At 37.4% G+C, this 14,782-nt stretch overlaps 1 protein-coding gene across 10 annotated transcripts in view; it reads right to left on the reverse strand.

Annotated features, from left to right (window-relative positions):
- Positions 1–3,176: 3,176 nt before the first annotated feature.
- CREM (cAMP responsive element modulator) overlaps positions 3,177–14,782 on the reverse strand; it is a 36,018-nt gene continuing 24,412 nt past the window's right edge. For 4 of the 10 annotated variants that reach the window (XM_086741949.1, XM_086741948.1, XM_086741951.1 and 1 more), the window contains 3 exons: positions 13,542–13,730; positions 5,495–5,651; positions 3,177–3,747 (listed from right to left, as the gene is read on the reverse strand). In XM_086741949.1, the coding sequence (XP_086598075.1) occupies positions 3,603–3,747; positions 5,495–5,651; positions 13,542–13,730 (491 nt within the window). In that variant the 3' untranslated portion in view covers positions 3,177–3,602. Of the gene's footprint in view, positions 3,748–4,027; positions 5,422–5,494; positions 5,652–8,706; positions 8,970–9,577; positions 10,207–13,541; positions 13,731–14,202; positions 14,263–14,782 lie in introns of those variants that run through there. The other 6 variants (XM_086741952.1, XR_015257811.1, XM_010118240.2 and 3 more) reach the window with 6 other exon arrangements.

The raw sequence follows: 14,782 nt of genomic DNA on the forward strand, positions 1-14,782 counted from the left end.
GAGACCCCACCTGGAGTACTGTGCTCAGTTCTGGAGCCCCCAGCATAAGAAGGACATGGACCAGTTGGAGAGGGTTCAGAGGAGGGCCAGGAAGACGATAAAAGGGCTGGAGCACCTCTCCTATGAGGACAGGCTGAGAGAGTTGGGGCTGTTCAGCCTGGAGAAGAGGAGGCTCCAGGGAGACCTGATAGCAGCCTTCCAGTACCTAACGGGGGCCTACAAGAAAGATGGGGAAAGGCTGTTTAGTAGGGCCTGTTGCAATAGGATGAGGGGTAATGGTTTTAAAATAGAGGGGGGTAGATTTAGATTACAAATTAGGAAAAAATTTTTTACGATGTGAGTTATAGAACACTGGAACAGGTTGCCCAGAAAGGTGGCGGAGGCCCCATCTTTGGAAACGTTCAAGGCCAGGCTGGATGAGGCTCTGAGCAACCTGATCTAGTCAGGGACGTCCCTGCTCCTTGCAGGGAGGTTGGACTAGATGACCTTTGAAGGTCCCTTCCAACCCTAACCATTCTATGATTCTATCTATAAACAGTCCAGCAGTCCCATCTCATGTAAGTATTTTAGTAGTATTTCTCTGACAAACCCTACTGGTACACTGAGTTTTCCTTCAAATCTTTGTTTAATCTCAGGAAAGTCTCTCACAAAGATTTCAATTAACATCTCTCAAACCAATTCAGAACTGGATTTATTGTTTTAAGTAGTACTTTTTGCAGTAGCAATTTCACAACAGATACTCGGCATTTGTGCAGGCCTGCATTTGCTCATTTTCAAATAAGTTGCTTCCTTCACTACAAGATGCATCTTGGTTCTAATTTACCAACCACATATCTAAAATATTCATCAAACTCACTCATTCACACTTTAAAATACAGAAACGCGTGTTGCTAGTCCTGTCAAAATTAATGCTATACCAAAATGAATTACTGAGAATGAAAGAATAATATGTCATAAAACTTTTTTTTCTAGTCTTAGTCTAAATGAGCCAGATTTTGCACAGCTGAGTTTTCTGAAGCAGGATACTTTTCCCTGGTGTAGATCAACAGTTCAAATGGAGAGAATGACCAAACAAGCCAAGAGCATTTGGGTTTAGCTCCCATTATTAACAAAGCACCTCCCTAAACACACGTAATTACTTAAATGAGAAATAATCATTAATCAAATGTTTTAAAAGTATTAGCAAATAAATTACTGCAGACTATATAGTAGTCTGTTCCACATCTATCAAATTTGTAACTACAGTTAGTAGCAGATACTACTGGGAAGATAAAGATAAGGTAATTTTTTACTGGAGAGACATCCACCATGCGCCCAAGTTTCCTTCCACTTAAGTTTCCACATCCCTTGAGAGTCAGGAATAATGCCTACCTGTAACAGAAAACAGAATCTAGTGACAGAGCCACAACAAACAATTTGCTGGACAATTTTGTTGCAGTTTAGAGGCCACAGTATGGACCTGCAGACTGTATTCATCCTGTCCAGCCTTCACAGAACCTCTGACCTCTGTTGACTAACACTTAAGATGTATTTTCACAGTGAAACAGACATTTCAAAGTTTACTTTTCCAGACCTGAAGCAGAGCCTGTGGGTCGAAAAGGCAGCCTGTTTCCTTTTTAAATCAATTGATGTGGCTGCAGGAAGTGATAACACCTCTTCTTACAAATAGTCTCACTTAGGTACCTAGTGGGATTTTCAAAAGATTCAAGAAAGTTATCCTGTGTATTTCAAGTAATTTGGGAACGCTAAAAGAAAAAAAAAAACAATTAAAAAACCCCAAATAAACACACACCCCATCCCACAAGTGTCAGAGTGAATACTAGGTTAAATGTGAATTCAGTTTAAAATAAGTTAAGAAGTCTTGGTGACTTTAGTAATGGTATGATTCCACCCCTCCCCCGTCCACACACACACCCCCGCCAGTAAAGCCAGTTAAGTAGGAACTAAGCCTTTCTTCCTACCATATCAGTAAGGCAATGATGCTGCTAGTTGTAGCAAAGCTCCCAAATACTCTGCCCATAGACTGTATTTGCTAACAATCAATTAGATCATTCCTGAATTAAAGAAATACCCAGAAGCAACTTTGCATAAGCACAAATTTCTTTCAAAGCACAGTGGAAAGTTGGCATGTACTGCACTTACCAGAACTGTAACCTGGTTTAGGCATAGGTTTATTTTTTAAAATCTTCAGCTCCCACCTATAAACTACTCCGTAATCCTGTGAATCAGCAGACAGTTACTGTTTATTGGAAAGCTTCCTTCTTTAAGTCACCTTTACTTCCTCTCAGTACTTTCCAGAAAGTGCGAAAAGAACTACACCATCAACCTTCACTATAGGCAACTGTCTACAACTGTCCAGAATCTAGAACATGAAATATTCAGGATGCAAAACTGAATTTTGATATATAGAGCTCTAATAAATCAAATATTCTACAGACTACAGAAAATTTCAGTAAATAGCAGCCATAAAATAGACAGCTTCTTTCAGGGATTTACAATATACTTAGCATCATGTCACAAGTTTAGATATGCTTTTTGCCTTTGTCCTCTTCCAGATACTCATGGGTTTTAAAGTGTCTCAAATGAACAGATGTTTAAAGGAAATCAGACACTACACAGGTTAAACAACACAGTTCTATTAAAAACTATCTTTAACCATGGCACTCAGTGACAGCAATATAATAATTTTTTTTTTTTGCAAAGCAACTAATATAAAAATATGCCATAAAACAATCTGTAGACTAGTACACTAGTACATACATGTAATCATAACATTCTTTTATAAACTCTTTCCTGAGATACCTTGAGTTGTTTGATTTTCTTATATTACCAGATGCATTATCTTTATGATTCATCTAAAACAACTGTAAAATATTTTGTATGTGCAGGACACTCAGCAAAATGTAAAAAGTAGTACGTAAATACATGGCAAAGAAACAGCTCTTCGAAATTATGCGCTTTTTTACTTTGTTATATTTTTCTTAACATTTGGCTCCTTTGGAGATGGAAGGGAGGAGCATGAAAAACCTGAAACTAGAGCTATGAATTGACAAAAAGCAGGAAAGCATTTCAGGAATGTTAGAAGTTGTAATATAATATAAGTGACACAAAGAGAAAGCCATAATTCATGTTGGCTATGTATTGCCTTATAAAGGAACTGGACATATTTTCGGTGGTTCACAGTATAATAAATATTTTTACTAATCTGCTTTGGAAGAGGAAATGACTTTTAGGATTTCAAGCTCCTCTATAAGTTTCTTGTTCTGAACTTCTAGTGCTGCAACACGACTCTCCAGACATTGTACATATTCTTTCTTCCGACGTCGACATTCTTTAGCAGCTTCCCTGCAAAAAGCAGAAGTAAAAAGTGCAAACAAAAAAGCCATTTGCATGCCATTAGAAAGCTCAGCAGAGTATGGAGACTATGACAGAATTCCAAATTTTGGAATATCTCCCAAATCAGTCTGAAAACACTAAGCAAAACTGGGTTCCACAAGGGCCTCAAGTGTCTCTTTCAACAAGTTCATATGGCAATCTGTAGAATTGCTTCCTCTCATGCCTTGATTAAAGTTCATAATAAACAAGGTCCAAATGAAAGACAGTTATTCTGCTTTATGACAATAAAGATCTTTGAGGGCCTTGAGTTCCTCAATGAGAGTCTTGTTTTGGTTTTCAAGCACAGCCACACGATTTTCGAGACATTTGACATATTCTTTCTTCTTTCTGCGACATTCTCTGGCAGCTTCCCTGGAATCAATACAAGGCAAGTGACTACAGGAACAGCCACAACACGGCAAAGACTGGATAAATGAAATTACCTGCAATCCCTGTGGTTCCACAATAACAACAACAACAACCACCACCAACTGTTGGATTGCATAAACAGAACAGCAGATAACAGCCATAAGCAACAGCATGGTTAAAATACAACTCAAAACAACTAGAACTTGAAAAAAATCCAGCATCAACAAGTACAGAGATGGAATTAATACACAGAGGAACCAAGAAAAAAAAAATAAGCAAATGATAAGGCATTGACTTAAGCTGTACTAAACATTAAGACTGAAAAAGCAGCATTTCTTCTTTTGGTCACAATCTATTTTGTGTGTTTATCAGGAGTATTTTCTTCTGCAATCAAAATCTTAAAAGCAAACCCAAAGAATTTACTTTCAGAAAACACAAGCATAACACTACTCTCTTCAGATAAAAAGCTAGATGCCAAGCTTACAACTTGTTGTAATATTTTTACCTTAATGTAACAACCTACAGTAAAATTTAAGTCCAAACAAATACAATTTATTAGCATTTTAGAACTGTCCACTTGGCACACATTTCAGCTGAGTTTTCCTTGTTGCTGGCAAATGGCAGTCTGGAGTCACTCTCATAGCTCTGGCTCAGAATTCTGTTATACCAAAGCTAAACAATTTGGGTAGTATTTTCAGAAGCATGTGACTGAACAAGCATGTGACCAAACAAGCATTCGATTCCAAAAGAAATTTTAGAAGTACTGAGAGTCCAGTCTTTTAATATCTTGGAACATGATAAACTGTCAAATTGTGAGTGTAACTTTCCAGCAAGGTATACAAGAGATAGTACAGAGAATACTTTCAAAACTGAAGAGAAGAGAAGAGAAGAGAAACAAAAGGAGGCACAACAACGCAGCAATCCTCATGAGTAATTTAAAATAAAGAACAGGCATGAGAGCAAAGCAATACCATTAATTCAATCATAAGGTAACTGGCTATTCAATGTATTAGAGATCCGCATAGCAGATTATTTCTTCCATTAATCTAACTGCCATTGATAGCTGTGGCTACGCATTTAAAAAAAAGAGTCCCCTAAAAATAGCAAGAAGAATGCACAGAGAAAGACTGGCATTTACAGCATACAGTCAAGTCCATGTTAACTAATTAAAAAAAAATATACAGCCACTTCACACAATACGCCTCACAAAATGACAGGGGCACTGCACAGTAACTTGTCCCAGCAGCCAAGTACTTAGGAAAGTCTATAATTATCATTCCATTCGAGAATGAGCCCTCTTCACAGCATCATTAATGAACAGCTGCTAATGAGATCCTCAGATATTTTCCAAACCAATTCTTTGCTGGGATGTTTCAAGATGAACAAACCCACACTGGCAATTTTAGTAGGAAAAAAAAAAAACCAAAAAAAAAAACCCCAAAAACCCAAAAATTCAACAATAAGTATACCTCCAGATCATCACAAAAATTACCAGAAAGGGACAACACTAATACCCTTTCTGAATTACCGTAATATTTTAGACCTAAAAATCCATGGTGATAAGGTAAGCTCTAACTTTCCAGAGTTAAGAGCCAATACTCAATGCTATAAGGATGCGGGATGACTGACAAAGAATTTCTTGCCTTCTCTTCATCAATCACAGGCAGTGCTCATGACCTTAAGAAGAAAACCTCATTAGAATGTTTTAGGTTTTTTTTTTGCAACACTGGCTATTAATTGTTAGTCTTACCTATTTTTCATAAGTCTCAGCTCTCTCTTGCGTGTTGCCTCTTCTGCCAGTTGCTGAGGGCTGTGCAAAGCCCCTGGTGACGCTGCCATGACCACTCCCTGAGGTAAGGTAGTAGTGGGAGTTCGAATCTGGTAAGCAGGCATGTCTCCAGTGGAAGCTGCATAAAAGATTCGTATTTTAAACTTTACGGCAAAAAAGAACTATGCAAAAGTCTCTCTGGAAATAACAGATTTTTGTTGATGAGTTATCCAGGATCCATGCTACATAAAACATTTCACAGGCCTGTAATGCCACAACTCTATTATCTTACCAGCTTTTATTTCCATGCTGCAAAGTAAGTTACCTGAATTGCTCTTGCATGTGGCCCCAGTAGCCAGCCAGACTGAAGTCTGTGAAAGCTTCCACATGGCTCTTTTCAGATGACATAGGGAAAGCTGTTTGAGAAACACTGTCAGAGTATCCACACTTACCTCCTGTTTGCACAATCCCACTAAAACACTAAAAAGATGGTCCTGCTAGTGCAGCCACTGAGGTTTATGCTACTCCCGTCCTCTAACAGAGGCTTCAGGAGTCAACTGGCTTGAGAAGACAACTTTGTCCTCCTTCCCTGGGATAGCAACAGTACCAGCCTTACTGCCTCTCCTCCCTTTAGAGCAGCTGTTTGGCAACCCTTGGAAAACCAGTGAGAGATGCTGTTGCCAAAATGAAAAAGAACAGACAAGTGCTCATGGTGAAGAGGAGTATGTTCCTTGAGCAAGAGGACCACAAATAGGATGCTGCAGCATTAGCGGACAAGAGGAGGTAGTGGCGGTTGCACAGGAAGGGGTGTAGCTACATAGTAAAGCGGAGTGCAAAAGTTCAGATTCCGCTCCTGAGCCTACCAGTTTTGAGCTCTCCCTAACCTAAATGCAGATCAGAAACCTGACATGTTATTTGGAACCAATACCTTTCCAATAGTCTCATCTAACTTCTGTATTTCTCAGGTACTTTACTCCTACATGATGTACTCCAACTTTAAACACTGTGAAAGTCTTAAGTGTGTCTCATCTGACATCGGAAAAAAAAAAACATCAAACAAACAAATGTATCCCCTCTTCAAATTATAAGCAAATATTTATGTATTCCTTTCCATAAATATTTTATATTATTGCAGAATAAAACTTCAATTTTTGTCATTAAAGCAACTAAATATAAAAGATGAAATTTCAGGGGCTGTCATGTTATATTTAATTTATACTTTAATTCTGTAAAGCAATATTCAAATAATGGAAAAACTTAACTTGGAAAAATAAAATGCAGACAAAAACACTTTGGGAAGGCTGACAGGTAGAGCAGTAAAGAGACAGCAGTCAACTACAAGGGGAAAAACCCAAACCAAAACCAAAACTTAATTTAAAAATTACTATTATTCTTATTAAATTAATGCAAGTGCTTCACTAGTTAAATACAAAAAATAGGCTCAAGCTGTGTTTAGACTACAATTCCACAGCCATGTCCTGAAATTATTATCTACCGAAACACTTTGCACCTCTCTCCTCTCTCAGTCCTGTGAGAAGTATTTGTGGAATTATAAAATGAACTGGACCAGTGAACTGACCTGGGTTATGGATAATCCCCTGGGGATCGGGGAGGGAGAGATAAATCAGCTCAGGACAGCCCTGTGAGCACTATCAGGCAGCCACCACGAACACAAGGCTTCCTCTTCTTGTATTTCTACAAGATAATTATTTAACCCTTTCTTCAAGTTCTCCACATCTCCTAGCAGTCCCTGTTGTGTCAATAGGACAATACTTCAGATCACTATTTATAAAAATGGAATTTTAGAAACTCTACAGGCTTCCTTTTATGCTGGCCACATTACATATGTTTTATAAACTCTACAGTAAGAGGTACTTCTTTCTATTTCTCATCACTAAGTAAAAAAAAAGATGTTACCTTAGTTTGCATTAGCTACAATGAATTAGAAATCCAAGTGAATCATTTTGTAGATCAAGTCATGGGGAAACACCCATAACCGAGGTCACCTCAGCCTGACAAGACCAACTCCTTTGTTGTCTTTGATTTTCACTCAGATATTAGCTAATAGGACTTACTGCTGCTGCGGTTAAGAGGACTCAGTGCGTTAATGTACCTGCAACACAGCTTAACAGAAGTGAGTCCCTATCTCAGCTGGGATCAGTAAACACCACTGTCAGTAGCAACGCGTTGCATGAATAGTCTGAGCAGGTTCCAGCAGTGTCTGTCCCTGCCTAACAGCTGGCTCACCTAACAGAGATAAATGACCAATTTGTTGGTACAGATCTCGTAAACCCAGACACTGCAGTTAAAGGGAAAAAAAAAGAAAAAAAAAAAAAAACAAGCACTGCATTGACAAAGTATCTTTTAGTTGAGCACTAATATGTGCTTTATGACACATTACTGCAAATAAATTATTTCAAAGTCTGCAAATTTTTTTTGGTATAATAAACAGTTACAGTAAAATACTGTTTCCCTCAAAAAGACATTGGGAAAGATGAAACAGGCTTTAAGCAGAGGGGATAAAATACTCTTGAGTGAAATTCCACTTCAGCATCTGAGACAAAAATCCCACCCCTTGATCCAGACTGAGAAACCTCTGCAGCCATTTCTAATGAAACTCCATGGAGGTTTAAAGTCATTCCTAACGCATCAGGCATAGGACTGAGGGACTGAGACGGTTAACAAAGCCACAGATCTGGAGATGATGTATTTTCCTAACATTGCCCCAGGTCATCTTTTTTTTTTTTTTCTCCTCCTTAAAATTGCAAGGGAGTAAAAAGTCACTGAAAACTTGAAGGTTTGAGTTGAGAACTTACAAGAAGAAAATTATTAACAGGAAGACAAACAAACAAAAAAATCAATCTATATTTGGAAGAGTACAGCTAACCTTGTAAATTATAGTCTGAGAAATTAAAAAAAAAAAAAAAAGAAAAGAAAAAAAAAGGCACAAAAAAACCACCCCAAACAATCAATGGAAAAAAGTAACTTGCTGAACACTAGAGAGCATCCCTGCACTTGAGTTCTTTCAGTGACTATCCAGGAGAAAAATAAGCCTGAAGCATGCTATGTACTAGTACGTCTGTTCTACGAGTCATAAGGATGGGACTAAATTACCAAAGCGTTTTAACTTCATCACTGAACTGTCTAAACAAAGTATGAAGCATTATTCCTCTAAGCATAAAAAAACCACAAACCATGGACTTGAAGAAGATGGTTATCGTTGGATTAATGAAACAGTATGTACCAGCAACGAGCAGCAGCACGTAGGTACCGGCTGTGAAGTGGTTAACATCACGGATCTGCCCGAGGCAATTGACGAAGCAGAAAGGAACTGACTAAATCGCAGCATGACTTGGAGTTGACGTCAATGTGTATCTTGTTTGGAGTTTAACTTTTCCAGTTCCCTACTGCAATACGATTCCAGGAAATCTAATGACGTCAGCCTTTTGAACTCAATTAGCTGAGGAAGAGACCATTTTAACAGCGGAGGAGAAAACAAGCTGGCGTTACAATACTTTAAAAATTAGTGCTCCCTCAAATTTGTTTGCGTTCAGTATTTTCTTTAATAACAAAAGCATAGGGTTCATTTACACTACTGAAACAATGCACGCCTTTCTCTTACAGCTATGCTTAAGCCTATTTTGGCTATCAAATCTGAAGTGTTTATTGCTAAACAAAAAAGCAGCGTCATTTTTACAAAATAAAAGACAATTATAAACATAGTAACACATATGACTAACTCCACAAAAAAAAAAAAAAAGGATTTGAAAGCAGAGCGGTGGATTTTTCAGCAAAATCCTGCATCAAAGAGTAAAGATTAGTTATCTGAATCAATCTGTGCAAGAACTCATGCACTAACGGTGATTTTTTTTTTTCCCCAAACATGAAACTTTTAAAATCGTCCTGAAATCCTACACTGACTAGATATAACCAGAAGCTATTTGTGCCAGTTTTGAAAGATGAAAGAGTTACTGCAACAGATTCAGAAGAAAATATCACAAATACCAACTAAGCACTGCTTAGACATCAAAAAAATATTGTGTAAAAGACTAACAAAATTTTTACCTGTTTCATCTCCTGTTACAGCCATGATCAGCTTCTGCACACACGATTCCCCTGTTCCTCTAGCAGAGCTCAGCATGAACTGTTCCAAACTAGCAAGCATGTGCAGGATTACAAGCAAGAGCACTGACATCACAGTGACCTCACTTGCTTACCACTGTAATTAATATGCTCTGTCACTGGAACAGCTCACCGAAACTGCAGCCCAAAGAACTCCTTTTCCAGTAAGCCTTTTTTTTTTTTCTTCCTTTTGCATATTTCTATAAGCCTAGCTTTCTTCTTTTTCTCTGAATTATTCATAAAGCTACAGAAAGCACTCACCACAAAGCCAGCTGTAAAGCAAGACTTGAAAATTCACAGCACTGACTGACAGAAAATAAAACGTGGATCTAGAATTCATGAATGACTCCAAATGATAAAGTCATGATTGGACAGAAAATAGGGAAATATTTAAAAGACATGCAATTGTTTTGATTGGAGCAGTTCCACTCAAAGGCAGAGACTGCTGGACAGACATGCAAGACAGGAAAGCGTAATAAGCTGTAACAAATTGGTAAATGAAAGGCTAAAGCTCCTTGCACTGCAGGGGAACCCACAACCCACTCATTCAATTTCAGTTAAAAGCTTCAAAAAAGACTGAAGAAATCTCCAAAGTCAGTCAACCTAAAGCTAGTGTTTTCAGATGCTGTAACAGGCAGAACAGTAACTCTAGATAAGGGGCTCCAGTTCCCTCATTTCTCAAAATAAACCAAAGAGATCTAGTTGATTTACTTGGAAAAAAAAAAAATCTCAGCTCTAACAGAGTTACTCATTATTTACATGAATTTAAATGAAATTAGTTTTACACCAGTCCAGGCACTGATCTGTATGTAGGGCACTCCTAAAGCCTTTGTAATAAACAAACTCAGACTGGGAATTCATCAGCTGTGAAACTATGCGAAGGACAGCAATAATGGAAGCATCAGTGCAAAAAAGGAGCACCCGGTGATTACAGGACCACTTCAGGATCATACGAACAGATCAGAACTGAAGCTCCAAGAAATTCAAGCCATAGATCTCAAATATCACTCTTCATATCACCGACCATATTATGAAAACATACACATATCCCGACAGAATGCTTTTTGATACGACTTTTCTACACTCATTTTCACTAATAATTAAACCCTTTATTTTTCTTTAGCTAGCAAAAACTCCCTGAAGCTGGATTAGGAAACTGTCAGGACATCAGAACTGCCTCTTATTTTGCCTATGAAGGTAAACTTGTAGCAAATGAAGTATCACTCAGTTGGATCAACACCTCTGGTGTTTTTATACTAATTCTTTTTCCTCATCACAGGTTATCAGAAAATATCAAGCACAGAGTTTATGTGATGCCATCCATTATTACATGAGATTCATCAACAAATACCTTAGGAAAAAAAAAAAAAACCCCACATATGTCATCTGAAAGATTCTGAAACATCTTTTCTGCCTTAGGACTGATGTTTGTTACTTTTTTTCCCTTTTACTTCTATGATTATTACAAATAAAGTTTATATGCTGTCTACCCAAAACCATTACAAAAACATACACAAGAGAAAAGATAACTAAGCAGAATGTTGCTTTCCTATTATAATCTCTGCTATCATAATATTAGGTGAATAGCCAACTAGAAAGTACATTTTACTGACATGTTCATAAAATATATTCCTACAAACCTTCTAGCACAGGCAAGATGACTTGTACTAAGAACATATTAGAGACTTGTATATCCAAGTAATTTCATTGTCTCACTCCATCCCAAATAACTCAGGTTTGTTGACAATATGCAATTGTTAACATAAAGAAAGCTGTATTACTGTAAACATCCTCTCTTTTTATACACTTTTTTTTTCCTGATTTTCCAGTATCAATAGCGTGTATAATAAGTTGAAGACTTTTATTCTCTCATCACCTCTGAGATCATGCTTACTTACTATTCCTTTTGTATTTTCCCTATATATGTTACGTAGTATTTTTCTTCTGTGTCAACAGATATAAGCATCACTAAAGCACTGGACTTTGTTTGGGCCACAGAAACAGAGAATTCCAGGAAGTTAACTTCTCTGAGCATGGACAGAGAACAAATCGATTTAGTTAAAAGTATTTAGAAGCTTCCAGAAACAGAATATAGCAGGTATGCACTAACTCTTTCTGAATTTGCTTTGAAAGTTTTCACCACAGGCAAGACACTTAGTGGGCTATACCATCAAGTAGCCAAGCTCATCACTGAGACTGAACAGGGAGGTAAGAGGACAGCCCCATCAGAGGACAACCCTCTTACAAAGACTCTGTAAAGAAAGGCTAGTCAACGATATTCCCAAGGACTGAAATGCTGCCAGATACAATCCCTAAGTTTTGTGCTTCTTCAGATTAGGGAGGTTTTAGGAAACAACAGAGGAGCTACTCTTCCTGCCCCACCCTGCCCTCTGCTGTTGAAGTTCTGAAGAATCAAGGCAATACACACAAAACAATAGCCAACCTGGAGAAATAGAGAAGTCCTCTAATTTAAGGGATATGTATGCACATGTATAGAAAACATAGTAGACTCATACTCAGAAAACATGCACTAGCAGAGTGGGAAATTTGTTTGGGGGACAGCCAAACTAGGGTCTTAAGGCTTTGCTAAGAATGTATTCATAATAATATAGAGAGAAGTTGTAACAGTACTCTCTGCATGACAAGAACTAACATTTTGGTTAGGGTTTTTCATATTATAGTCTTAGAGCTTCCCTGAAATGCTTCTGGAAAGTCTTGGAAAGACAATGTAATTTCAGCAAAGAATTAACCAGAGACAACAGAAGAATTCAAATTTGGTATCATTATTTAGCATTGTCTCAACAAGTTCAGGTATCTACAAACTATTACCTTCATTTACATCTTGGGCTTCCTTTACAGCAAAGGGAGAGAAATAGCCACTTAAAGACAACTTATTTCAAACATGCATACTAGGGCAAAAAAACGCACCTCAACCTGGACTTCAAGAACCACCTCAGATATCTGTGTCTACATTTAATCAACGACTCTCAACCACTCCATGAATACATATTTAAAGTCTTCCCAGCTTTTCTCATGGTTTGTTTCAGATAGCTGTTTTGGCTTAAGAGAGCATTCACATAGACCTCCCTCTCTACTTGCCTGTACTGATAAAGGAAAAAAAAAAAAGAAAAAAAAAAAAAAAAGAAAAAAATTTCATTATATCCTCCATAGTAGCCACTAATTTAGTGTCTTCATACAGAAATTTCTTCCCTATTTTCAAAGGTTTTCCTCAGCATAACCCAAATACCAGCCTTACTTTCCTTGGTATCGGTAAGAATACAAGACACCCTTTGGTTCTCAGTCTCCATCTGCATTTCCAAAAGGCTGGGAATTGTGGAAGCAAAAAAAAGTCCTGCATAAACTACAGTAAGGTTGAAGAATTCACTATTCACAGTTCAATTTAGAGACGTGCATTGTATAGACCCTACAAAGTGTTCTTCTATGAGAAAACTAGCTTCAGTAAAGGATGTCCTTTCTAATAACTACAAGAGTCATACGTTGCAAGGAAATTCTGCCCTAAACATATCCAAAGAACTTCAGAATTTCTGTTTTATTAGGAATGATTAACTGCTGAAAAAAAAAAAAATAGAGATGCAGCCTCAGCATCGCATTTCAATCTGTAGCAGCATCTTTACTAGAATTAAACATCTCTCAAAGTCTGGACAAGAGAATTCAAAGCAGAACATGATTTTATACTGTTATTCCCTCCTCATAACTTTTTTAATCAAAAGAAGTAGCTCCTTTACTAAGCAGAGAAACTGAGTCTCCTCCTAAGACTGTCTTTCATCTTGCTATGCATAAATATTTTATTTAACAGTTCAATAACATCAACACAAAATAAAAAGCCTTTTAGGAAAAAAATGTTTAATATGAAAAAACTAAAATGCAGTAGACTAATAAAACATACCTTGAACAACAACTTGGCTTCCGGGAACAAGAAACTGTTGTGTGCCATCAGGTGATTGTCCTGCATATTGCACAATGGTAGCACCTGGCTGAGCAGCTCCTGAATTTGTCATTGTTAGTGCCTGTACGCCGTGGACACCATCAGCGGCTGGGTTAGAAATCTGGATTGTACCACCCTGAGTTATAGTAACTAAACACAAAAACAGAAAGAAAAGTTAAGCAATAGAAAGATAAATAACACATGTTAAGAAGTACATGTCTGTCTTTAAAATAAACATTGTCTGATAGGACTTTTGGTCCTCTCCTTGCTTAAAGATCAATTCTATAGTAAAACTTACATAACGTTAATACTGACTTCCAAAAATATAAGGCCTGTTGTGTAGTACATGCCATGTGTGTAATAGATAAAAAGCAGCGTTCCACATGTTCATTTCTATGCTTCCAGACATTTTAACTCTCCTAAAATTGTTTTAATACAAGAAAAAAAAGACAAAGCAGTAGTTCCTAGCCATACAGAATCACTTTTGTTTTAAACACTAATGTAAAAAAGTTATTTCAAAAAAAAAATTTAAAAAAAAAAAAAGCAAGCTATGTTTAGCAACTCCCACAAAACAAAAACCAGGACATCTAGACAAAGGAAAAACAAGTCTGCTGACACTCACAATCCGTTCCTTAGTGTGAGAAAGTCTAGCCCAACAATGTTTTGCCAAGTTGTACAAAGCTGCAAAGAGTCCAATATTTATGTAAAAAGAGAAACAGAACAAAGTTTTTCTCCATGTAATCAACAATATGAAAAATACAAACATAATTTCCCCATTAAAAAAACCCGTATTGTGTTGCTTACCATAATTACATATTTAGACAAAATCAAATTCCCTAGAGAGGTTATTAATCGTGTATTTCTTTTGAAATTAACATTTTCTTTGTTGAGAGCAGAAGTATCATAGATCATAGAAAGGCTTGAGTTGGAAAGGACTTTGAAGATCATCTAGTTCCAACTCCCCTGCCCTGGCAGGGACACCTTCCTCTAAACCAGGTCACTCAAAGCCCCATCCAACCTGGCCTTGAACACTTCCAGGGATGGGGCATCCACCATCTCTGGGCAACCTGTTCCACTGCCTCACCACCCTCATAGTGAAGAGCCTACTCCTTCTACCTAATCTAAACCTACCCTCTTCCAGTTTAAAACCATTACCCCTTGTCCTGTCACTACATGCCCTTATCAAAAGTCCCTCTGTAGCT

The sequence above is a fragment of the Chlamydotis macqueenii genome, chromosome 2 (assembly GCF_036417535.1).
Source record: "Chlamydotis macqueenii isolate bChlMac1 chromosome 2, bChlMac1.mat, whole genome shotgun sequence".
NCBI classification, from domain to species: domain Eukaryota; kingdom Metazoa; phylum Chordata; class Aves; order Otidiformes; family Otididae; genus Chlamydotis; species Chlamydotis macqueenii.